General features: G+C 36.7%; 1 protein-coding gene across 6 annotated transcripts in view; it reads left to right on the top strand.

The window, feature by feature from the left end:
• Nucleotides 1-26,864, top strand: part of LOC121322329 (methyl-CpG-binding domain protein 5-like) — a 55,619-nt gene that overhangs the window by 9,112 nt on the left and 19,643 nt on the right. For all 6 annotated transcript variants that reach the window (XM_041262142.1, XM_041262145.1, XM_041262147.1 and 3 more), the window contains exons 2-3: nucleotides 23,766-24,436; nucleotides 26,236-26,338. In XM_041262142.1, coding sequence (XP_041118076.1) covers nucleotides 24,327-24,436; nucleotides 26,236-26,338 — 213 coding nt within the window. In that variant the 5' untranslated portion in view covers nucleotides 23,766-24,326. The remainder of the gene's footprint in view (nucleotides 1-23,765; nucleotides 24,437-26,235; nucleotides 26,339-26,864) is intronic.

Raw genomic sequence — 26,864 nt, forward strand, 5'->3', positions numbered from 1 at the left:
AGATAAGCTAATGGTGAGTCAGCTTTTGGATTTGTGATTGGCTGCTGACTTAAAGCAAAGCTCTTGGAGCCAACATGTACTGTAATGCTGTGGTAGATTATTTAAAAGGAAAACACAAGCTGTTTAATACAGAAATCAGTTCTGACAACCTGATTGTTTGTGCTGTCAAAGCCTGGAAAACTATATAAGCTTATATTTCATTATTGCTGAAATAAGGTTTACAATTCACCTGTTTTGTTACTATATTATAAAAAATCAAGTACATGTTTAATGTAGCATAATTATGCTTGCTACTTTTCGATATTAATCAGTAAAGCATGTTAAGCGTCAAAAAACAATATGAGTTTGACTGAAATAAATTTATATACGATAAAAATCAGTAAAACCAATTGATACTTGTTTTATATTTTCTTACCAAAAATAATTATTTAGAAATCCTCTATTTTGTGTAGTTTTTGTACTTGCTATCTGTCCCGTCTCTGTTCCGCTCTGAATGGCCTAGGGTCGCTGTTAGTCATCTCGGTGGTCCATTAGTACTGTAGTTTCCCCCTGTTCTGACAGATCTCGTTGACTGAACCAGTGCTAGAATGCTCATTTGCCAGCTACAGCGCCTGTCAATCTAAGCGCCTACTTTGAAATTAGCAGGTTAAGGTGTTCATAAGCTTTTGCTTTAGGTATATGGTGACGTTTACTAGTATGATTTCAAAATGGGGTGCAAGAGAAAAACACTCTATGAATATTGTGTAGATTACCTGGGTCCGTGAACCCTGCTTTCCAGTGTCTCTGAAAAAGTGTTATTCAAGCACATCATGTCAAACATCTGCACAGCTGAAACACCGTATTTTAAATGAACAATTATACATAAACGGGGTTATTTTCTAACTTACCACATATAAAGCACTACTTCAAAAAATGAAAAACTATAATAAACATTTCAAAATAAACTAGTGTGTAAACAGGTATGTGTACATATGAAACTGTAAAAACAAAAGTTTAAATAAAAGTATATATATATATATATATATATATATATATATATATATATATATATATATATATATATATATATATATATAAAAACAGTGCCTATAGAAAGTCTACACCCCCTTGAACTTTTCACATTTTGTTGTGTCAGTGCCTCAGAGTTTCATGCATTTAAATGAGGATTTTTTTTCCACCATACTCCACACTGTTGAGGGGAAAAAAGTTATATATTAAAAATACAAAAAGGAAAGATCATAATTGGATAAGTCTCCACTCCCTGAGTTAATACTTGGTGGAAGCACATTTGGCAGCAATTACAGCTGTGAGTCTGTTGGGATAGGTCTACCAACTTTGCACACCTAGATTTGGCAATATTTGACCATTCTTCTTTACAAAACTGTTCAAGCTCTGTCAAGTTCCTTGGGGAGCGTTGATGGACAGCACTCTTCAAGTCATGCCACTCATTTTCGATTGGATTTAGGTCAGGGCTGTGATTGGGCCACTCAAAGACATTTACCTTTTTGTTCCTTAGCCACTCCGGTATAGCGCTTGCTGTGTGCTTTGGGTCGTTGTCATGCTGAAAGGTGAACTTCCGTCCCAGTTTCAGCTTTCTAGCAGAGGGCAGCAGGTTTTCCTCAAAGACTTTTCTGTACTTTGCTCCATTCATTTTCCCTTCTGTCCTGACAAGTGCTGCAGCCCCTGCCGATGAGAAACATCTGCATAACATGATGCTGCCACCACCATGCTTCACAGTAGGGATGGTGTTCTTTGAGTAATGCGCTGTGTTGGGTTTGTGCCGAACATTATGCTTTGCATTTAGGCCAAAAACATCAATTTTAGTTTTGTCAGACCACAAAACTTTTTGCCACATGGCTACAGAATCTCCTGAGGGTTTTTTTCGTACTTCAAAACGGGATTCAAGGTGGACTTCCTTCTTGCCACCCTACCATACAGGCCAGATTTGTGGAGTGCTTGGGGATATTGTTGTCACATGCACACTTTGAAAGCCTGTAGCTCTTGCAAAGTTGCCATTGGCCTCTTGGTAGCCTCTCTGATCAGTCTCCTTCTTGCTCGGTCATCCAGTTTGGAGGAACGGCCTGATCTAGGCAGTGTCTTGATGGTGCCATACACCTTCCATTCAAGGCCTTTTGATGTTTTTTTTATTTTTTTTATACCCATCCCCTGATCTGTGCCTTTCAACAACTTTGTCCCGCAGTTCTTTTGACAGCAAAAGCACCTTGGTGCTCATGGTTGAGTCTTTGCTTTGAAGTGCACTACCCAGCAGAGGGAACCTACAGGAACTAGTGAATTTATCCTGAAAAATCATATGAATCACTACAATTTAACACAGGTGGAGGCTACTTAACTTGCTGTGTGATTTTGAAGGCGATTGGTTACACCTGATATATATTAGCTCAAAGAGCCAGCTGCCCAACGTTTTCATATGTTGTACATATCTTTCTCAAGGTAGCCTGTGTTTGAATCAACTACATTTACATGACAACTACTTGTTATTGTTTATATTCAAATCCATGATTTATTCTTACATGATGTAATGGTGTTCTGTATGTGACATCACTTTTACTTATGTCTTAAATTTTTATTAATTATAATTAACATTATTTTATATAAACTTATATTTCTATTATCATGCAGTGCTGGATCTGAGGATCAGCCTTGATATGGTCTCCCCAGCGCATCAGCATGCACAACTTTTGAATTTATTTTATTTAATTATTTTTAACTTTTATATATTTATTTGAATTAATTAGTTCAGTCTTTTCTGTTGAGTCCCTTCTGGCATAATTGTGTTCAGTCTATTATATATTATATAATGTTTTAAAAACAAAAACTGAGTTTTCAGTGACAGTAAGAGCTGACAAAGCCGAGAAAGATGTGAAATTGTTAGGTAAGTCCGCCACTGCGCTCTTACTTAACCCATGTTCTGACGAAGCTTTCCAGCACACATTGCTTAACTGTTACAGTATCTGGGTTCACTTCAGACAAAATAGGTAGTCACCACTACTGGGCAGGTCAGTGGGTTGCTGAGGATTCAGAAGTTCCCTGAAACAGCCTAATATGCCTTAGATCATTGGTTCTCAATCCTGGTCCTGGGGACACTCTGGTCTGGTGTTACTTTTTTTCCAACTCAGTTTCATAATTGAACATTCAATTAAACAACAATTGACCTAATTAAAGCTGTTAAGTGATTTAAAAGAGATGAAGATTTCAAATTATGTATGAAATTGAGTAGAACATGAAATCTGCAGCTTGTTATAAGCTGAAGAATAGTTTTAAAAAGTGAATAACCAAGTGTGACAAAGATGGCTGTAGTGGAGACGTCAGACCAGAAGAAACACACAGTACTGCGAGATGAAATGATAAATGGATGCACTGCTGCACGGTTTATTATTATAAAATAACAGTACAAAAAAACAGGACACGGCACTGGCAGCCAAAACAAAGAGACAAACAAAAAACAAACTACACAGACAAACACGGTGAGCTGATACTTTGACTTTAACTATTCTTATCGTTACCTTAGTCTCCAATCCCGTTCTCCACTCACCGAACACACAAACCCGAGTGAGTGAAAACATGCTGCTTTTATGCAGCTGTACCGGGACTCTATTGCTAATCAATCATTCAGTTGGAGTCGCAGTACAACTGCCGTGAATTAATAAAGTGCAATTCCCCGTGCTCGCATATTATTACATTTTATTTGCATGTGAAGTGCTGTGCAATCCTCGTACCTAAATACAAATATACATTTTAAACACTCGTGTTACACAGACCCGTTTATGACCCGTTTATATCCCGTGTACCAATGACTATACACCAACATTAACACACAACATACAACACAAAATACACACAGGGGCATGGCACTTTGCCACACCAAGTTATTAGTTCAATTGAGAGTTAATTTAAGTAACTAAGAGTTGGAACAAAAGCCAGCAGGCACAAGGGGTCCCCATGAACAGGGTTGTGAACCACTGCTTTAGAAGTTAAGAAAGATCACTGTGACTAACCATTGACATGTGAATTGTACAAGGCCATTAGAACTATTCGAATATGAACACATGTGAAGTGAGACAATATATTTCTTTGTATTTCAATGTGTACTTTTTCTTTTTTGAAGTATACAAACATTTCTAACAGTAAACTTTGTTTTAAACCCTTTGAGCTATTTTTATTTATTTTGTTGACAAAAGCTATACTGTGTTTAATATGCTGAAAAATAAATTTGATGTATGTGTGGCATAGTAATGAGATGAAAGGACATAAAATAGTGTCAATTATCGGGTTTGTTTTGTTGATTTTTAACTGAGATTAATGTTTACTGTTTTTTTTTTGTGTGTTTGTTTTTTTGGTTAAGTAGAAATGGACTCTGCTTGAATGTGTATGTAGGTTGTAACCAGTGGTTTAGTCCTAAGTCCAAAAGTACCGGAACGCCACCGAAATATAGGTTTCTTAAACAAAAATGATACAAATTCCTGTTTTATTTATTCATTGAGCTTGAGGTAACATTTAATAGGTAATGCGCGTCTCGCATGAAGTTTTTATAGACTATTCCCCTCGTCATTGATGCCAGATTGGCAGTTTACCAGCCAAATTGGTCTTGTTTTGAAAGCTTCTTGCGGGTAAGTACTGTCTTTGGTGGTTTGGTTATTTTTATCGTGCATGTTCTTTTCCTGTTCCTTTGGATTTTATGAGGTCATCACCAGCGCAGAACTTCAGTCGCCACAAAGTGCTGTGTAGTCTTTTCTGGAGCTCTGCATCCAATAAAATTGCGAATCACACAAACTTGTTGTTTTTTATTCGTCACCAATTTCAGAACTGTACAGTTACAATTGTTTTTCAGTTTTATTTTTTTTTAAACAATGTATCCACTGACAGTCCTGTCCTGTCGGTCTTCTATCTTCAAAATGATGTGTACAATTCTGATCATGAGCAAGAATTTGTGTATTTATACAGCATACCAATAAGGTGGTTTAATTTTACGGAGACGGAGTACAGAACTTGTTTATTCCGGTTGAATTATTATTATTATTTATTTCATGCCAGAAGCCTTTACCCAGTGCGACTTAACTTTTACAGTTGTCACAAAAAGTACACTTTTCAAGAATCACAGAATGCCAGTATTGTGCTCAACTTTAAGTTTGAATTGTAACTGTAGGAAATAATACCCAGGGTTTCATTTTGAACAGAACAAGATATGCTTACCTCAGTATTGCAGTTTGTGTTTTGAACTATGAAAACTGCCACTGAAAAATTGATGGATTTCATTGACAAGCTGTTGTTGAATACTGCTCTGAAATGAGTGGACTTGCAAGTCTTTTATTCACACAACACTGGATTTTTTTATTTGATGTACAACCAACGATGAGTCGTAGATTTTGTGTACATTTATATACGTAGTTTGTTTAAGCATGGGTATTTATTAAGGATTCTGAGGCATTGTTGATCAATGAAGTTTTATTTAACCCGAAATAAATTCTACAGTCCCATGCAACAACAGTTCAACCTTGTTTGCATTGCCATCTTATGTGTCTGTCTCCAGTCTAGACCACAACAGCAAAGCATTGTGTCATATAATGCAGTAAGTAAACAACTTAGCTTTTTTAGACTAAGTCCCCCTAGCAAAAGAAACAAGGCTTATGCTGTATTACAAAAATAAGTTACTGATTCTTAGATTATACAAATAAAACATAAGAAATGCGGTTCATCTGTTACCATAAACACGCGTTGCTGCTGTACGTTGTTCAGCTTTGTCTGCTTACACTAGGATGAACAATTGATAAGTCTATTATTTTTTATTACAGGTTTGTAGTTTTGTTATTACAGTGGCTTCCGAAAGTATTGACCCCCCCGCCTTGGCATTTTTCCTATTTTGTTGCCTTACAACTTGGAATTAAAATGGATTTTTTGGGGGTTTGTATCATTTGATTTACACAACATGCATACCACTTTGAAGATGCAAAATATTTTTTATTGTGAAACAAACAAGAAATAAGACAAAAAAACAGAAAACTTGAGCGTGCATAACTATTCACCCCCCCCCCCCCCCCCCAAAGTCAATACTTTGTAGAGCCACCTTTTGCAGCAATTACAGCTGCAAGTCTCTTGGGGTATGTATCTATAAGCTTGGCACATCTAGCCACTGGGATTTTTGCCCATTCTTCGAGGCAAAACTGCTCCAGCTCCTTCAGGTTGGATGGGTTCCGCTGGTGTAGTGCAATCTTTAAGTCATACCACAGATTCTCAATTGGATTGAGGTCTGGGCTTTGACTAGGCCATTCCAAGACATTTAAATGTTTCCCCTTAAACCACTCGAGTGTTGCTTTAGCAGTATGCTTAGGGTCATTGTCCTGCTGGAAGGTGAACCTCCGTCCCAGTCTCAAATCTCTGGAAGACTGAAACAGGTTTCCCTCAAGAATTTCCCTGTATTTATTGGCATCAATCATTCCTTCAATTCTGACCAGTTTCCCAGTCCCTGCCGATGATGTTCTCGGGGTGATGAGAGGTGTTGGGTTTGCGCCAGACATAGCGTTTTCCTTGATGGCCAAAAAGCTCAATTTTAGTCTCATCTGACCAGAGTACCTTCTTCCATATGTTTGGGGAGTCTCCCACATGCCTTTTGGCAAACACCAAACGTGTTTGCTTATTTTTTTCTTTAAGCAATGGCTTTTTTTCTGGCCACTCTTCCGTAAAGCCCAGCTCTGTGGAGTGTATGGCTTAAAGTGGTCCTATGGACAGATACTCCAATCTCCGCTGTAGAGCTTTGCAGCTCCTTCAGGATTGTCTTTGGTCTCTTTGTTGCCTCTCTGATTAATGACCTCCTTGCCTGGTCTGTGAGTTTTGGTGGGCAGCCCTCTCTTGCCAGGTTTGTTGTGGTGCCATATTCTTTCCATTTTTTAATAATGGCTTTAATGGTGCTCCGTGGGATGTTCAAAGTTTCGGATATGTTTTTAGAACCCAACCCTGATCTGTACTTCTCCACAACTTTGTCCCTGACCTGTTTGGAGAGCTCCTTGGTCTTCATGGTGCCGCTTGCTTGGTGGTGCCCCTTGCTTAGTGGTGTTGCAGACTCTGGGGCCTATCAGAACAGGTGTATATATACTGAGATCATGTGACACTTAGATTGCACACAGGTGGACTTTACTTAACTAATTATGTGACTTCTGAAGGTAATTGGTTGCACCAGATCTTATTTAGAGGCTTAATAGCAAAGGGGGTGAATACATATGCATGCACCACTTTTCTGTTATTTATTTTTTACAATTTTTTGAAACAAGTTATTTTTTTCATTTCACTTCACCAATTTGGACTATTTTGTGTATGTCCATTACATGAAATCCAAATAAAAATCAATTTTAATTCCAGGTTGTAAGGCAACAAAATAGGAAAACTGCCAAGGGGGGTCAATACTTTCGCAAACCACTGTATTTTGTTTTTTAATGCAGCTCTTGCTTTGTAAAAGGGAGGTACTGTGTAGCTGCTCTCCGGATCACTTCACTGCTCAGATCAGACATAAGTCAACAAAAGAATCAATTGGCGACTGAACGTTCTAACATTTGACCAAAGTATGCAGGCTATTTTCATAGTTATGAGAACTAACCACGCATGCGTGAAGAAAAGCCCAAATATCTTGGTAATTAGTTGATCGATTTTGTTGGTTCCACAAAAAGGTACTCCTTGTTAAGTTCTACAAGCCTAACAAAGGAGGTATTTGAACTTGCAGTCGTTTTTTTAGTTATTTGAGCACAAAAAATGTTCTGAATAATTTGTAAAAACTAATTTTTACACCGTTCTGTAACTTTAAAACTACTGAACGGATTTTCGCAATCTATACCAAAATAAAATTATCCGTGACACAGAGACTATGCGTGCCAAGTGGCATCCCGATCAGTTTTGAAATGGCCGAGAAACATACCCCTCAAAAACGGGTTTAAACAAGAAACTGTCAGTCACTCTTACTATAACGGTATCACTCGATTTTCAAGGTGTGGTAACCGAAGTATAATCAACAAGTACAGAGAAACATCATCTGTAATTGACAAACCCAGGACTGGAAGACCCAAAAAGCTGTCTAACAAGGATGCGCAATACTTGAAAGTAATATCCTTAAGGAATAGAAAGAAGACAAGTTGAATTGACAACAGAACTGGCAGAAGGCACAGGTGTCGTTGTCCATCAAATCAACAGTACGAAGGTCACTCTTGAAAATAGGACTTAAAGGATGTGTTGCAATAAGGATACATCTGTTAAGAAAAAGGAACAAGACTAAAAGGCAAAAATATGCACAAGAACACAGAAATTGGACTATGGAACAATGCTCAAAGGTGTATTGGACTGTTGATGGATGGACCTGTGCCTTTTGCCAGTTCTGTTGTCAATTCAACAGTTGCCTTTAAGTATTGCTCATCCTTGTTAGACAGCTTTTTGGGTCTTCCAGTCCAATTACAGATGCTCTCTATGCTTTGATACCACACCTTGAAAATCTGGTGATGCAAGCTATTTCACTCAATGTTTTTCATTGTTTATGCAAGTCAAGGTTGTTAATAGTAGAAAACACTACTGGAGGCTGAGTAACTTGTTGATGCTCATAATGCTTCATAGTAGATCAAATGCAGGTCTAGGACTTTTGCACAGCAGTGTGTCTGTGTGTGTGTATATAAAAAAAAAAAATAAAATGTTTCTGTTTTTATTTAAGCTTTTCCAATCAGTGCATGCTGCCAGATTGAGTCTGTAGTTTTAGATTGACAGTGCTGAATTTATTTGAACCCACCATCACTGTTTTGGTGGTTGAAGCGTTTTGCATAGACCACTAATGTGACCTGCATTGTTTATAGGATGAATTAACCTGGCACCCACCAATCTAATTAGACATTATGATGCATTTTAGTTACAGTGCATCCTTTTAAAGGCCTGATAGTCTCTTAAAATAGCAAAAATGTTCTCTATGCAGTAGAAAGGTTTGGGGGGGAAGTGGATCATGGCTGACAATAAAATGGACTGTAAATGTTCACTGCCAGATGTCGAGGCTTTTGTTTTGCCTAAAAATTATAGGCTAATATTGTTAGTACTTTCAGTCATTTTTCTTTTTTAGATGTATGATATTTTCTATGACATGACATTCCCCAATTTCTCCTTGGAGATATTTAAATGCAGAAGATAGTACTGTATTATTGAGTTGTGTTTAGCAACTGTCTGTATCACCGGTGCCTGCTTTATGCACCTGAGGGACTATGGGGATGAAAAGTAAAACTACAGCTTCCAAAATACTTTGTTGAAAAGGTATTTCATTTTGAGGTCCTGCTACTGATGAGGACATCGTGCCTTCATTTAGAAGTGTACTGGAAACAGCGTTCCCTCTAAGGCTAAAATGCGTACGTCTTTCCCAATAGCGCAGTGCCTTTCACACTTGGTTTAATAACTTTCGCAGTAAATTGTGGAGTACTGTACATATGATTACTCTCACATGACATTGCTGGACTGTTTCATATTTGTGTTGTTATTGTAAATGTCAGCAATAAGCTAAACAGGTCTTTTCAAAACACCTTTATCTGTAGACTGAACTACTGTGTTAGTGGAAAACTGTAAATATGATTCTCACAACTATGCTGCACTTTTGGTTTCGTGAACTGTTATAATATAATTCTTCGGTTTTCCTGCTTATTTTAATGCCAGCAATGAGCCGGAGGGAACAAATGGAATTGGCAATTTTTGAAGAACGGAATTTGGTATTCCCCAGAATGGAAAATAAGTAGCCCTAAAGGTGGTTACAATTGAAGGCAGTGCAGACACAGTGCTTTAAGCGGTGGTATAAAGCAATTTTATGCAGGCCACCAGTTAAGCATGCAGACTATATCTATGATAACAACGACAGGGTTGCACAAGATCAGAGGATGATTCAGAATCAGAGGCAGAGTCACAATAAATGTCTTATTTAAATTTAAAGTAAATTGTAAAATTGTTGAGATACTTGTGTTGGAATATTGTTTCAAAATTGTATAATGTGACATGAATATATTAAAAGGGTTAATGCATGGCGGAAGGTTTCTCGCTGATAATTTACCCTTTCTCGGTCAAAACGGCAAGTTTCTCAGTATCCGAAAAGCTTAGAGGGAACTCTGACTTCAAAGGAATGTTCAGTAGAAGCAAAAAAAAGCACCTTTTAATTCTTAGTGTGTCCTGTAAATAGTGGGAGTTTCCTGTAATTCCCTGCACAATCTGGAAATAATTTGACTGGCTTTGTACTGCTGTACTATATATTTTAAGGTGAAGGCTGATGATTCATGTTGGATATCCAAGCTTTTTGGTAGCTTTGTTGTGAAATATATGAGCATAAAGTGAGAAATCAGTGGTGAAAATGAAGATTCTCTTTGTGCTTTTTAAATTTCTCTTTTTAAGATCAGTGCAGAGTTTTACTCCACACTACTCTTCTGGCTGTACTTTGGATTTTAAAGGCATCAGCAAGTAAACCCTTTTGTATTTTTTTTTGTTTAGTGTTGGGTTAACTGTCAATTTCTGAGTATTTATACAAAGTCCAAATTACCTACAGTCTTTAAACCAGCTTAATTTGAGTGTCTCTGAAATACATGCAGAAGAGGCCACATTTCTCTTTTTGCTGGTAATCTTTTACACTGTATTTGAATGTTGCAAAGAAAAAGCTACAGTACTTCTTTGTGTATAGTATATATTCAGACAACTTGTTGATAAAATTCAAATTATTTTCTTCTGGTATAAACAAAGGTATTATACCAGATTTGCTCAAACAATTATCGACGTAGCTAAATATATATCTTTTTTTTTTTTTTTTTTTTTTATTATTATTTACATTTTCAGTATACTTTAGTAACAGCTTGCTATGCTTGTGTCATGCCACACACCAACATGCTTCAGTACTGTTCCATGTTTCCGGCAGGTTTTTCCATAGTTCATCCTTAGATTTAACAGTTCTTCTCTTCATCCTGGAATCTAGTTAATTGCACAAATGTTCAATGGGATTGAGGTCTGGTTACTGTGGGGGCAGTGTTTCATCTAGCTATGCTTGTTTTCCTCTGCGGAATATCCCAGTACATTTTTCCATTTATGTTGCCTTCTGTTAGTACAAGTTCACCAACACCTAAAGCTGCCAAGCACCCCAAGTGTTGTCTCCTCCATGTGTCACGGTGGGTTGCAGATACTCCTCTTCAAGTTCTTCTGTTGGCTTTCTCCACACCATCACTCTCCCATCTCAGTTCAATTCGGACCCATCTGACCAAATGACTTTCCGGAAAAAAGGCTTCTTGCTTCTGGAGGTATTTTTTGGCAAAGCTAATCTTTTGTACTTGTTGACTACACTGCTGAAGGACTTGCTCTACTATAGCTACAGTACCCAGCCACTGAACCCATTCTCTTTAATTCTGTTTCTTACTGTTTTGTGCTGAGTTGGCACCTTAAAACCATATTCTTCAACTAGCTCCTGCACAATATCAGAAGCGCTTGCATGTCTTTCTCCCAGTCTTGTGGCTCTGTGGTGATTCTTGTGTTTTTGTTTAGTTTTTTACTTCTGTAGTAGTGTTGTATTTTCTGTTTCTCTTTGGCTGTAACCATGATTGGATAAGGTTACTACTTGTATGTGGAACAGATCACTACTCTTTTTCACCGTTTTGACATAAAATGACAAATTATTCTGAAAACAGTGACTCTGTAACCTGTGTCCTTTTTTATTTGCATAATTTCAATTAACACCTGGTAAAAATATTTGAAACAATACATTTTGTACTATATCTCTGCCTGATTGTTTTGAGATTGCATGAAACACTGTTTGTGAACATCTGGCATTATAATCTTTGTTTAAAACATGCATTGTGAGAGAAAAAAAGTGTTTGAATTTTATTTACAAATTGTCTGAAATATATGCTAAATACAAATAAGTAGCTTTATTCTTTGCAACATTCAAATTCAATATAAAATATTTTTTTTTATAAAATAGAGAAATGTACCGTAGCTCTGCCTGAATAATTGTTGTAGACACTGTAGGTGTGTTCAGATTTGTGAGGTACAGCAGCCTGGGCTTAAGGAATTGAAGTCTACATTTGTTATGCACAGGTAGAGTTTGCCACAAGTTGACCTCTTGTGACTGTGTGATGGGTTTATTCTCTGTGAATCCAGAATGCACAGCAGTTCCTGGTTTTACTATGAGTTTAATTGCTACCTTTACACTGTGGCTAATCAGGCACATTTTAAAACCTGGAATGGGGAAAACTAGATCACTTTCTCATTGGGGAATACCAGATTCAGTATTTTAATGATTTTCACTCCCTCCCCTGCCCACAGTTGAGTTTACATGATACACAATGCACCATGTAATGTGTTACTGTAGCTCACTCAGAGTTTTAGAAGCATTATGTTTTTGTATGATATTAATCTGTAAAAGCATGCTGCTTGTTAATGAAACACCATTCACCTTTTACAAATAGATTTAGTGCTGAACTGAAATTGCTTAGGTTTTAAATAAATTTGTATTTATATAAACTAGTTGCACCTTTTGCTATACTTTAAGTACCTGTATTAAGTGTCAAATAAGCTTAAAAAAGTACTGTACAGCACCTTTTTATGCCACATGATCCATGGAGAGTGATTTTTTTTTTCTAGATTTATTTTCTGTAATTTTGAGGTTTCGTAGTAGAACTGTTATACAATTTGTGCTTAACCGATCTTGTATTTATAAAATTCAGCCATATTCTCTTTTTTTCCAAACCTTAATTACTGGGTTTTTTTGTGATTTGTAGTTGCAGAATGCTGCTCCTACTTTGTTTCCTTTCCCTGGTTTGGATTTGCTCACAGTCTGCCTGCCCCTCCCCCATTAGTTATTTTTCTGTCCCTTGAAATCTTAACTGTATATCCTTGTATATAGACAGTAGACCCGTAGCCTAAAAGTTAGTGGCAGGGGAGGGTGGAGGACAATGTGGTTCTGAGCTGTATATTACAATACTGTACAATTGCCAGAGTAAACAAAGGTCTTTTTAAGCAACTGATTATTTTATTTTTTCATAACCTCTGTTGAGAGTTTGTCCTAATTACAGTATGTGGCTTGCTTTTTGAAACTTATGCAGTCGCTTGTGAGAAAGCAGTGTCTTTTTGTCTGTGTCTGCATGCTTTTGAATATTGATTACACCACTAAGTAGATCAGTATTTTAAGGTACAGTATATTACATTAAGCCTCCAGCCCCAGCTCGGCAGTAAAGCATGCTACGATGCAGTCAGCAAAATAGAAGTGCAAACCGAAATGGCAGGCAATACCATCTTTGTTGTACATTTGATGCTCCAGCTCCTTATATGTACTGACTTAGGAATCTAATGCATCCTTGTTCTCTTCATATATCAGTTTACAGTGGGTACATGCAAAATATATATTTTAATATACTGTATCAAAACAAGAACAACAACTCAGGTAAGACAACCATTAAATGTATTTATCTAAATGCTAGAAGTATCAGAAACAAAATTCTAGAACTTGAAGCTACTGCACTAACAGGTAACTATGATGTGATCGGTGTTACAGAAACGTGGTTGTCTGAGAGTGATGGGGACGAATATAATATTTGTGGGTATACACTGTATAGGAAAGACAGGCAGGACAGAAGAGGAGGAGGGGTAGCGCTATACATAAGAAACAGTCTTGAAGCCCAGGTGTTAAACCTGGACAAAGAAAATAAAACCGAATCAATATGGGTCAGAATAAAGGACAAAAATTCAAAGGGCATAATAATAGGAGCATGCTATGGACCGCCAGATTCAGACGATGAGCACAATAATCTGTTATACAATGACATTAGAAATGCATGTAGCAAAGGAGAAGCCATACTAATGGGGGATTTCAACTTCCCCCAAATAAAATGGGAAAACCCAGTGGGTAGCACGAAGGATGAAATAGAAATGGTGGAAATGACAAATGACTGCTTCCTAACACAATTTGTCAAGGCACCGACTAGAGGGGAGGCATGCCTTGATTTAGTCTTTTCAAATAATGAAGATAGAATAACTAAAACAGAGGTCAGAGAACCACTGGCAAACTCAGACCACAACATGGTCTCATTTGAAGTGTTTTTAAAACCCCAAAAGTAATGACTAAAGCTAAGGTTTACAATTTTAGAAAAGCAAACTATGAAGGTATGAAACAGAGACTAACAGAAGTAGATTGGAGTAAAATAGAGAAAACACCCACAGAAGAAGGATGGTTTTTCTTCAAAAATGTAGTACTAGAGGCGCAAAACAATTACATCCCTAAAGTAGACAAAACTAAATGTAAAACTAAATTGCCAAAAAGGCACTTTACAGAGCATTAAAAAAGGACCAAAAAGAAAGTACGCAGAAAGAGTACACAGAACTGCAAACGCAAGTCAAAAAGGAAGTTAGAAAGGCCAAGAGAGAAATAGAAATGAACATTGCTAAGGGAGCTAAAACCAATTCCAAAATGTTTTTCCAATATTACAACAGCAAGCGAACATTCAAAGAGGAGATTAAATGTTTAAGAGATACAAATGGCAAAATTGTAGATGAAGAAAAAAAAATAGCAAATATATTAAATGATTACTTTTCACAAGTTTTTACAAAGGAATATACTGACAACATGCCCCACATGTCATCCAGTTCCTGTCCAGTTTTAAATAACTTTAGCATAACTGAGGCAGAAGTGTTAAAGGGACTAGGAGCTCTTAAAATAAACAAATCCCCTGGGCCGGATGAGATCCTCCCAGTAGTACTCAAAGAAATGAAAGAAGTAATTTACAAACCGCTAACCAAGATCATGCAGCAGTCTCTTGACACAGGGGTGGTACCGACAGACTGGACAATTGCAAACGTAATACCGATCCACAAAAAGGGAAACAAAACTGAACCAGGTAACTACAGACCAGTAAGCCTGACTTCTATTATATGCAAACTTATGGAAATTATAATAAGATCCAAAATGGAAAATTACCTATATGGTAACAGGGTCCTGGGAGACAGTCAACATGATTTTAGGAAAGGGAGATCGATGTCTAACTAACTTGCTTGATTTTTTTGAGGATGCAACATCGATAATGGATAATTGCAAAGCATATGACATGGTTTATTTAGATTTCCAGAAAGCTTTTGACAAAGTCCCGCACAAAAGATTAATTCTCAAACTGAACGCAGTTGGGATTCAAGGAAACACATGTACATGGATTAGGGAGTGGTTAACATGTAGAAAACAGAAAGTACTGATTAGAGGAAAAACCTCAGAATGGAGTGTGGTAACCAGTGGTGTACCACAGGGATCAGTATTAGGTCCTCTGCTATTCCTAATCTACATTAATGATTTAGATTCTGGTATAGTAAGCAAACTTGTTAAATTTGCAGACGACACAAAAGTAGGAGGAGTGGCAAACACTGTTGCAGCAGCAAAGGTCATTCAAAATGATCTAGACAAGATTCAGAACTGGGCAGACACATGGCAAATGACATTTAATAGAGAAAAGTGTAAGGTACTGCACGCAGGAAATAAAAATGTGCATTATAAATATCATATGGGAGATACTGAAATTAGAGAAGGAATCTATGAAAAAGACCTAGGAGTTTTTGTTGACTCAGAAATGTCTTCATTTAGACAATGTGGGGAAGCTATAAAAAAGGCTAACAAGATGCTCGGATACGTTGTGAAAAGTGTTGAATTTAAATCAAGGGAAGTAATGTTAAAACTGTACAATGCACTAGTAAGACCTCATCTTGAATATTGTGTGCAGTTCTGGTCACCTCGCTATAAAAAAGATATTGCTGCTCTAGAAAGAGTGCAAAGAAGAGCGACCAGAATTATTCCGGGCTTAAAAGTCATGTCATATACAGACAGGCTAAAAGAATTGAATCTGTTCAGTCTTGAACAAAGAAGACTACGTGGCGACCTAATTCAAGCATTCAGAATTCTAAAAGGTATTGACAGTGTCGACCCAAGGGACTTTCTCAGCCTGAAAAAAGAAACAAGGACCAGGGGTCACAAATGGAGATTAGACAAAGGGGCATTCAGAACAGAAAATAGGAGGCACTTTTTTACACAGAGAATTGTGAGGGTCTGGAATCAACTCCCCAGTAATGTTGTTGAAGCTGACACCCTGGGATCCTTCAAGAAGCTGCTGGATGAGATTCTGGGATCAATAAGCTACTAACAACCAAACGAGCAAGATGGGCCGAATGGCCTCCTCTCGTTTGTAAACTTTATTATGTTCTTATGTTCTTATGTATGCCAGCTGACAATAGTGACATCGACACTGATCAGTCAAAACAAGGGTGGCGAGAAAATAATGACTATTGCAGTTGGAATTTATCGGTACATTAAAGAAAAGAACATAAAAACTAAATTACCGTACAGTTATGTTTACTGCAGCTTCGAAAGTGTAACCATACACCCAGTATCCAACGGAAAATGGTGATAGTTAGGACATATAATGTCTACTTGTTTCTGTAACTTTTGTAATTGTTTTCCTGAAATAGACCAATGACTTGCACTTATTCCTATTTTCAGTGTGAGAGTTGTTAAACAAACTAAAACACTATTGTCTATTTATGCACAAAATAGTATCCATGTCAAGAGCAAGGTGCTTGGGGCCTACAGTACAAGTAAGGCTACTGATTTTCAACAATCGCGGAATTGGCATTTTGGGAATGGAATTCTGCTTTGCAACAAATAAATTTAAAAACTTCACAAACAGTCTTTTACCGCTGTTATTCTCCTATAAAAAAAATTATTGATTGCTTTGAGAACTACATTACCCAGAAGCCCAGCAATGACGCTTGTGTAAAATGTTTTTGTATGTTTTATTTGGATTATTGGATAATGAGAAAACAGGTGGTTTTGTGGGCGTTATGCTGATGCACTGTCTGTCTCTGTTGTGGCAGTGTGCTGTGTGAGTAGAGTTGTTTAAAAAAGCAACTAGCTGTTTTATGAGAGTTCTAGTCTGTGAAATAATTTTGGAGTTGTGTATAAAGAAAAGTACCTGGAAAAAAAAAAACAATCGTTAACCCCCCCGATTTTAATAAATAAATAAATAATTACTCCGTCACCCGCTCAAAACAAGGAAACGACACGTGGTTGAGGCGATAGCTTTAGTTTTATAACTTATTATTTCTAATTTATCATTAACTCCTTAATAATGCTACGTACTCAGTGATTTTTATTAGTAATTATTAAAACATTCAATCTATTTTGAAATGTCATCTTTTCATGCATTTCTATCTTCATCATTGCTGTCAATGTATCAAACACTTGTGGTTATAAAGAGCAAACTAACAAATTGCAGATTTTTAAAAAAGAAAAGTCCAAAATCAGGAAAAAATAAATCCGAAAATTCAAAAAAATAAAACTGATTTCATCGGGCCCTATGAATGCGTCAGTAGTTAAGGAATACAATATGAAAAGGCATTTTGAAACCAAACAAGGAGCTTTTGGAAACGCATATCCAGAGGGCACAGTAGTAGAAGCTCAAAAGTAGAAGCGCTGACCTCTTAAGTTATACTATTAAAGTGTCACATACTTTTTAAAATGTTTGTAATGATAACTTCTCACACTATTCTATTATTAAAGTACTATTCATATGTTAAAATATGTAAGTCGTGTTAAATAGATGAACGTTTAAGTTATATCATATTTATTATTGCTTAAAATGTGCAGAGTAAAATACTCTGGCCCGCCTACTCCTAGCTTTTTTTCCAAACTGACCCCTTAAATTAAAAACTAGTTGAAGAGCCCTGCTCTAACTAAGGCAGCTCTGTTTTACAGCAAGTACAGCATAAACCAGTTTGCATTGTTGCAGATGAAACTACAGATGGGAGAGAGAAATCTGCTGAACATTATATTTCATTTGTAGTTTTATGAAAATTATGTATTTTTGTAATAATCCCTCTCTTTTTCGACTAGTCTATATTGTAATGCCAGCAAGACGCTGTTTTTTCAAAACACCTTTATTTGTTGACTGACCTACAGTACATTGTTACTAGTGGATTGCTTTAAGAAAGATTTTTATAGAAATCTACAGATATCAGGGACTTAAAAAAAAAAAAAAAAAAAAATCAATTCAGTAGATTTTTTTTAATGTAAAAATGTTATGTTGAAATTACGTTGTTAATTCTTAATAAATTGGTAAAAACGGAATTGGTCATTTTGAAAAACAGAATTTGCCATTCCCAGAATGGAAAATCAGGAGCCAGGATTAAGGCAAAGCCTTTTTTGAATTGCTTCTAGGCTTTATTTTGTGATTCATCCTTGCTACCTTCTTACACTGATGGTGTACTATAGCTTTATTTTTACTGGAACTCAAACGTCAGCTTTTGTTTCAGGCAAGAGACAGTTGCCATTTGAAAAGCTGTTTTATCCTTTTTATGATTTAAGGCTCTAACATGAATGCATTTACGTGTCATCATTTTTAGAGCCTAATGGCACATCAGCTTTTTTTTAATCTTAATGTTACGTGAGCATCACAAGACTTCATGTACAGTAAAGGTTTGATCTAGGATCTACCCTAAACAAAGAGCCGTGTTACCATTAAGGTGTTCCTTTTTCTCTATACTGCAGAGGGGAGCATGGCTGCAGAACTGGCAGTCTGACTGATAATGACATACTGAACTCCATAACTGTATATGTTTTTATTTTATTATTTTTTTTAGAAAGTGAATTTGGCAACGTTTTCAATACATTTTATAAGCCCCATGGTGATTTGCTACAGCGGTGTGTTCATTATTTAAAAAATAAGCACATTTATGTCGGCTTTAGCTATTCTTTTTTTGCGTTGTGCTGCATTTTAGATTGTTACAGTGACGACAGTGTCATTTGTAGAGACAGCAAAGTACACTATTCCATACTTTCATCTGATTTATTGGAAGACTTAAAAAAAAAAAAAACACTTGCATGCAAACTGCAGGACGGTGTTTTTTGAATCTGATTAAGCTGATAAACTTTGTAACCTAATGGCAATGTGTACTGCAAAACTTAGATGTGGAAAATAACTGGAGTACTGTTGTCACAGCAGAGATACTACAGAGATTAAATGCAATATATAAAAAAATAATAGGTTAAGAAGTCTTCAGAGGGGGGTTGATAAGTGCTGATAAGTGTATATGTCCACCCTGTGTCTGTACTGTAATGTATAGCTCATAGGCTAAATACTGTTAAGCTTGTACATGTAAATTTGTGTACGTACATGTACAGTGCCTGAATGACAATGCTGGTTAGAGTGTGAGTTTATTTCCTATCCTGTCCAATGCTGTGTTGCAAAACAAAACTACAGCTTGAATTGGCTTCCTGTCGCAAAGCCAATTTTTTGCATCCAAGCCCAGACTGCAGCCCTCAGTACACTACAGCAGCAGCATGGTATGATAAGTTGTGATGGCTTACAACAAAATGTGTACAATAAACTGCAGGACAGAAAGGGGCTTGAAATGCATTGTTTTGATACAACTTTGGTGTACAATACATTTGAAATCAAACGTTCTATTATAGTACACAAATTATCTGAAGCAGTGTTGTTGTGGGTTGTAAGAATTGGGTCTGTGTTTCCATGCTTCATGGAATACCTGACCGCTACAGCTCAAAATAATGCAATTTCATTCTACAGAAATCTCCTCCTCCTGAATATATTGAAAATGTGTCCCTACAGTGCTCCCTCATTACAATATAAGGTGGCCCTTTATATGGGTTATACTGTAAGGTGGTATGATAATGGCACCCATTTGCCTCATAATTCCATTACACTAGCAGTTGTATTCTTGTCAGGAGGAATGCAACAACAGTTTACAACGATGAACACTGTCATCCATTTAATCATTTGTTGGCAAAACAAAAACTGTTCTGTCAATTTTATATTTAAAAACAATAGTTTCATCGACTACTGTAAAGCCTTTTTTTTTAAAAAATCAGTTAAACCTATTTTAAAGTAACTTTTTTTTTTATTTACAGTAATGGTGTTTTAATAAAATTAGTGTTACATTTCGTGTTTTTCACGTAAGATCTCTAATTAATATTAATCCAGTGAGCCAATGATGCTGGTGGGGTCACAGTCGTCTAAGGAACGAGAGGGTAAAGTACATGGTTAAAAAATAAAAAACAATGGAATTATTACTATCACAACTTTAGCACAGGTTATTACCATATTTTATTTATTTTATTTATTTTTTTTTTTTTTTTTAGTTCTGAGGGAATCTTAAGGGAAACAAATAATTACTGAACCATTCTGAGTAGTTTTTAGAAATCTGCTGCCTTAGCTCTCTACTATACCTCCTATTTTCATTGCAGACCTAGTACAAAGAACATGTGTAAGTAAATGTGAAAAAGCAAATGGAGGTGGTATATAAAGAACGATGTGTTTTTACAAGGAAGCTGGCAGGGCTATATGTTTTTAATTCTTTATTTTAGGAAGAAATATAATCTAACCCATTGGATTGGGAAGAAGGTACCATTTAGGTTTGTCCTCTCATTTTTACAAAAAGCCAGGGTGAATTGTATGATTTGGAATTTTAATTTGCTGAATAAGTCTTGAATATGATCTATTAAATTGAAGTGATTTGTTAATTTAATTCATGAAATAAAATTTGCATAATAAACAGCTGCTAATCAACTATACACGTGCTGCTTCCTGTATCTTCTCTGCATGCTGCAGTACTACTGCTGTTTTGGGCATCTGTTGTCAACAACAGGAAATTAATACTGTAAGACAGGTGACTTCTGTAAAAAAAAAAAAAAAAATGTTTGTAATTTAAAATTGGGGTGCTACTCATGGTTTTGAGTCACCCAATCAATACCTTTTTATACTTCGTCTTCTGCACGATAAAAGAAAGCTTCAAAAGACTACCGATCATGTGACGATTGCCCAAAAATGTATACGGGCTCTGCTGACTGTCTTGTACCTGCTTGACATACAGTACAGACATCAAGAAACATTTAAAAATGTTTAGACCTGTGTTAACTGGCACCTCCACCGTGTAAAAAGGCAACTCGCATTGTTTTTGTAATTTAGTTCCATGGAAGTAAAGCAGGCTATTTCACACAATTTTAAGGTAAAACGTATAAGGAACTAAGACCAGTAGGCTTGCATATTATTTATTTATTTTTAAATCAGTAATTCGTAGTTTTGATAGAGAAAGAAAAATATATGCAAAAGAACTGTGTAAAAAACCGAACTCAGCAACACAGGATCTGCTGATCAGGTAACAGGGCAGAGAACATACAAAGTAAATTGTGAGATATATACTTATGGAACACTGAAATCAGCCCTGACCATCCCTCAGAAAGTTAGCTAGTGAAGAAGAGGCTAAGTGCCAAGCCTGAATCTTTGTTGGTTGAGCACCATCTATCCTAGCAGTGGACAACTCCATTGAGATTATATTTCTAAAATTGCTTATCCAAGAGCTTGTCAATGGAAGTCCAGAAGACCACCATGACTGTAGTATAGTTTTTTTTTAGCAGCCGTGAAACCTGCCAGTACAATTTTACGCTGCAAGCAAGATAACTTGAGATTAGAACTAGTTTAACAATCGGAGAGGTGGACCAAGCGTGACCTGAAAGAGTCGATGCCACCTGGTTCCAAAGACTCGAAATAGTTGGACATTCCCAAAACGTGTGCATGTTTGTCCCTGTGGCACCAGAGTGCATGTGTGCTCAACAATGAGCGCTTAAGTGGTGTGGCATATGAACAATGTAGCTGGTGACCAAGTTTTTTTGGAAAGGGGGGGGGGGGGTGGGTAGCGAAGTTTTCTACCTGCTGTACCTGTCGTTTTCTTGGGATGTCCACTTCTCTTCAAATGTTTCAGTTTCGTTTGTTCAGTGGTACAGTGATTTTGGTTTTCCCATATTTTTGATACTGTTATGTAGCCATTTCCTTTGTTGTATTGCTTTTCTCAAACATGATTGGCCATCTTCTGATGTGTTGCCAAAACATTCTTCTTCAACAGATGTTGGAAATAATGACCTCTCTTTCCGTCTATTGATTTTATAATTCATCTTAATTACTCTGCAATGGTTTTCAGCCAATGAATATATTTTTTAATTAATTCAATTACATTTTTACAGACTGTCATGTCATTAATAAACATTTAAAATTGCTTAACTGCTTTCATCCATACATACATGCACACACACAACTTGTATACTTGTTTATCAAATACAACTCGCCAGATCCTAGATTTAGAAGCAAGAAGTTCTTTTGAGCTGGCTTTGTCAGTAGCTGAGCACTGTTTTGTAGATAGTTACACTGTCCCTAGAGAGTTAACCCCCTCCCCCAGCTGTATATCGTGGTCCATTGTTTTGGTGGCTGGTGTCATTCTGGATACAGTAAGAAGGTTTACTCATACTGCATACCACCACTGTCAGATGTTACTGTTTTTATTCTAATCACGCACTTCAGTAGTAGCTTTTGATGAGATCTCTTTAGGGATGAAATGTTCTCTGCATTTACAGTAAATAGTTTCCTCTTTGTTGTAGATAGTGATAACTGAAGCACAGAGTAATATTATGGTTTTAGTTTAAATGTGTACAGTTTAAATTTAAACTAAATTGTTGGGCACTGCAGCTTCTTGTGGAAGTTAGTTAGTCCTGCTGTTAAATTTAAACAAACCCATTCAATGCTAGATACTGGATAAAGACTTAAAGAACAAGCGTTTTACTTGTCAAGCATAATATGGCAGACAATGCTATTTTAAACGAAATAAAGACATCAAACAGAACTGTTCAGAAGTCAAGGACTTATTGTCTGTATGTTTACTATGATATATGAGAACAGGAAACGTGCAGACATAGCAACACCTTATGGAGAGACCAGCCTGGCACTGCTGCAAGTTCTTGTGAGAACCCTGGTTTTAATGTATATGCAGAGGTTCAAATATTTGTCAACATACAGTAGTGTTTAAAAATCCTTGTATTTAAGCAGTAATTTGGACCTGTTGTAGTATACTTTCACAAAATACTTCAAACTGTACAGTATATTAAATATTTATTTAGCTGATTTCAGGTGGAAGAATATAGGGGTAACAATGGGCTATTTTTCTTGTGTTGTAGTCATAGCAAAAGACATGGTGACTGTAATCATACCCCAAGGGTGTAGTGAGTCCTGTATACCATGTGAGCCTGTTGTTCAAGTACAACATGTGGAGATAACTGAATTGCACTGTTATACATCATACTGCCATGTACTGTACCTTGTGTAGGCTAGTTGGTCTTGAGGGGGTAGCGGGAGCATGTTCGATGTCTGCTCTCAACCAAAGAAATTTTTTACAATTATTATTATTTATTTTATTTCTTTTTTTTCAACTGTCTGGTTAGCTTAGGTTATTGATTTAAATTCTATGCAGCATGGTATTTTATTAAGGTGGTCTTTTGGCCTTTTTTCCTAAAATGGTAAAGGGTGATACAGGACTACTACAGGTAATCCCTTTTTTTTTTTTTTTTTTTTTTTTTTTTAAGATTCAGCCATCTTAATTACATTGTTTTAAATAAGATATTTGTTGGGTTCTGGGGTGACTGGAAATGGTGCATGCAACGCATGGGAAAAAAAAATACTGCAGTGTTAGTAGGCTCTAAATCTATGCTGCCTACAGTTCAACACCAGTTACAGGCTGGTATTTTGCAGACTGTACTGAATTTGATATTGTCCATTTGGCTGGTAAAAGTTAACTACAGAAGCCTACTCTGAACCTGACTTGGCCTACATAGTATATTCCATTAAATATTAATTGGTTTTCATTATTTGTTTTTTTAACCATTCCTTTATGTTTTTCTTCTGCAGGTAAACAGTCATGAGGATACCTCACTTTAAACCCTCATACATGTTGCATGTTTTATTGGGAAGTTAAAAATAAAACATGGGAAACTTGAAAGAAGTAATGCTAGAGAACATTGTCTTTGTTTCACTTTATTAGAAATGAGAGTCCTCAAAGCGAAGGTCAACAGCATTCAGCAATCTTGAAGAATTGTTGCCTGCTGAAAGAATCAAGTTTCCATTCACAGAAAAGATACGCCAATCCCATTTTTACTTGAATCGTGTTTATCCTGAGTTGTTGGCAACCAGTTTCATCAACGTAGAATTCATGTTTGACATTGTCGATTCTAATTCACCTGCCAGCGATTGTTTAATGAAGGCTATAATGGGAAATCAGCTTGGTGTTTAGAAGGGCCCAAAAAAATGAAGCATATCAAAGTCGGTTCCAAAGTGAGCCGCCTCTAACAGTTGTGTACAGTTTAAATCTGTACCGCATGGTCCTCTTTTGGAAGGCCAAGATGACATGTAGTCCAAAGACACTGATGGGCGTTTGATATCTTTTGAGACGTCATTTATAAAAACTAAAAAATGAATGGAGGAAAGGAGTATGAAGGCGAGGACAAAGGAGGGCCACCTCCCACCCAGGTTCCAATAGGATGGCAGCGCAAGGCGGACCCAAACAGAGTGGTTTACATAAGGTAAGTAGTTAAAGTATAGTCTTCCATCACTGAAAACCACTAAAACATTTTCACACGCCTGTGAACTTAAAAGTTTTACAATATTATATGACCCTGTACATTTGTATGCATATTTACATTTATACATATATCCAGAGACAACATGATACTAATGTTCTATCAACAGCCATAGAGGGGTTTCTGCAGTCTCAGGTTTATTAAAAATGTGTAGCAATACCTGACAAATTGCAATCTTTTTTTTTTATTTTGTTTGAAAGGTCACAAAATTAGTGAAATGGTTTCAGCCTGTGTGTACTCAAAGTGGTTTAACTTGTAGATAATTTCCCTCAGGTATATAAAGACTTTCAAGATGCAACTCACATAGTGATCCAACAAAGCAACCATGAAGACCAAGGAGCTTTTGAAACAAGTCAGGGGTAAAGTGATAGAGAGGCACAGAGCAGGAGAAGGGTACAAGAAAATTTCAAAGGTGCAGATTATTCCTCAGCACAGTGAAGTCCATCATTAAGAAGTGGGAGATGCATCATATCACACAGGCACTTCCCAGATCAGGTCATCCTCCCAAAGTGAGCAGCCGGGCAAGCAGGAAACTGGTTCAGGATGTCACTCTGAAGCCGACAGTGACCTTGTGAGATCTTCAAAGTTCTATGTCTGAGGAGGAGTCAGTGTTCACACATCAAAAATAGCCAGTCCCTGCACAAAGCTTGCCTGTATGGGCAGGTGGCAAGAAAGAAGCCATTACTCAAAAGCCTCATCTTAAAGCAAGTATGGAGTTTGCAAAAAGCATGTAGATGATACTGCAGACATGTGGAAAAAGGTTTTGTTGTCAGACGAAACAAAAATTGAACTTTTCAGTCTAAATTACAAGCGTTACGTCTGGCGCAAGCCCAACACTGCGCATCACCCAGTCAACACCATCCCAACTGTCAAGCATGGTGGTGGCAGCATCATGTTATGGGGATGCTTCTCTTCAGCAGGGACTGGGAAGCTTGTCAGGATAGAGGGGAGAATGGATGGTGCAAAGTACAGGCAAATCCTTGAGGAAAATCTGTTTGCATCAGCCAAGACAAAGCCAAAGCCATACTGGAGTGATTGAACAAGAGAATTAATGTTCTTGAGTGGCCCAGTCAAAGTCCTGACTTCTGAATCCAATCGAAAATTTATGGTGAGACTTGAAGATTGCAGTCCATCAACAATCCACAACAACCTTATCAGAACTGGAGCAATTTTTCCATGAAGAATGGGCAAAAATTTCACCATCCTACCAAAGCTAGTAGAGACCTAGCCAAAAAGCAGTAATTACTGCAAAAGGTGTTTCTACCAAGTACTGACTTAAGGGGCTGAATACTTATGCAACCAGTAAATTTCATTTTGTATATTTTCTTTGCAAGTTTTTCTGACATTTAACCACCTCCTCATATAGCAGTGTTCAGTTTAACCACTACAGCTTTGATTTAAAAAAAGTTTGTTTGAAAAACTGCATAAATTATTTGTAATTCAGCAAAATATGACATTATTGGTATATAACTGTATATAAACATTTTAAAGCAAGTAAGTACAGTAGTAATGAAATCTTTGCTGGTGAACTTTTCAGTTGAAGTGCTGTTAAATGGATGCTCTCCCTATTGTGTAGTCTTTACCAGCATAAAGAGTAACCAAATAGTTTTTCAGAGCCTTTCACTATCACTTTACCACCTGTGGTGTGTGTAGAAAAGTATCTTGCATTCCTTACTCTTGGCTAAAATATATTCATTCATACTGCTATAAGTGTTGCCCACTCCTTATTTCTTTTCTTGTAGTCCAAGTGGCTCAGTCCTATCTTGCCTGGAGCAGCTTAAAACATACCTGCTAACTGACGGAACCTGCAAGTGTGGCTTGGAATGTCCTCTTATTCTCTCCAAGGTAAATACTACAGTAAGAATCACTTTAGAAATAAATAACTTGGAGGTCTTTGTTGGGGATTTACATTTTCTGGATAAATTTAATGGTAATATAAAGTTGGTCGCCCTTTTTACTAATTAAGAATGAAACATTTATTATACTAGAGCTGAAACAGAATAGTACATTTCTGCAGAAAATATAGCAGTTAGTGTGTATAATCTCGAGACTTGGATTAATGTATTTCAGTAATATAGATTTAAAATGGTTAATTGATTTCCTTTAATTGCAAAAAGGGTGTGTATGTCTGTGTTTATATTGACTAGTTGTGGGTCAACAGGAAGGTGCAGGATTTCTGTGCATCTTATTTAGGCTTAATCTGGGGTTCTCAGCTCCAGCTTTCTGCAACCACCTGCAGTTCTGTTTTTGTTTTAATAGCAGTGCTTTCCAGTGCACATAAAAACAACACTAACAGCCTCTGAGAATTGGCAATTGTCTGTGTACATAATCAGCCTGCGACACATTCACGTAGACTAACCTGAATGGAATA

The sequence above is a fragment of the Polyodon spathula genome, chromosome 10 (assembly GCF_017654505.1).
Source record: "Polyodon spathula isolate WHYD16114869_AA chromosome 10, ASM1765450v1, whole genome shotgun sequence".
NCBI lineage: Eukaryota > Metazoa > Chordata > Actinopteri > Acipenseriformes > Polyodontidae > Polyodon > Polyodon spathula.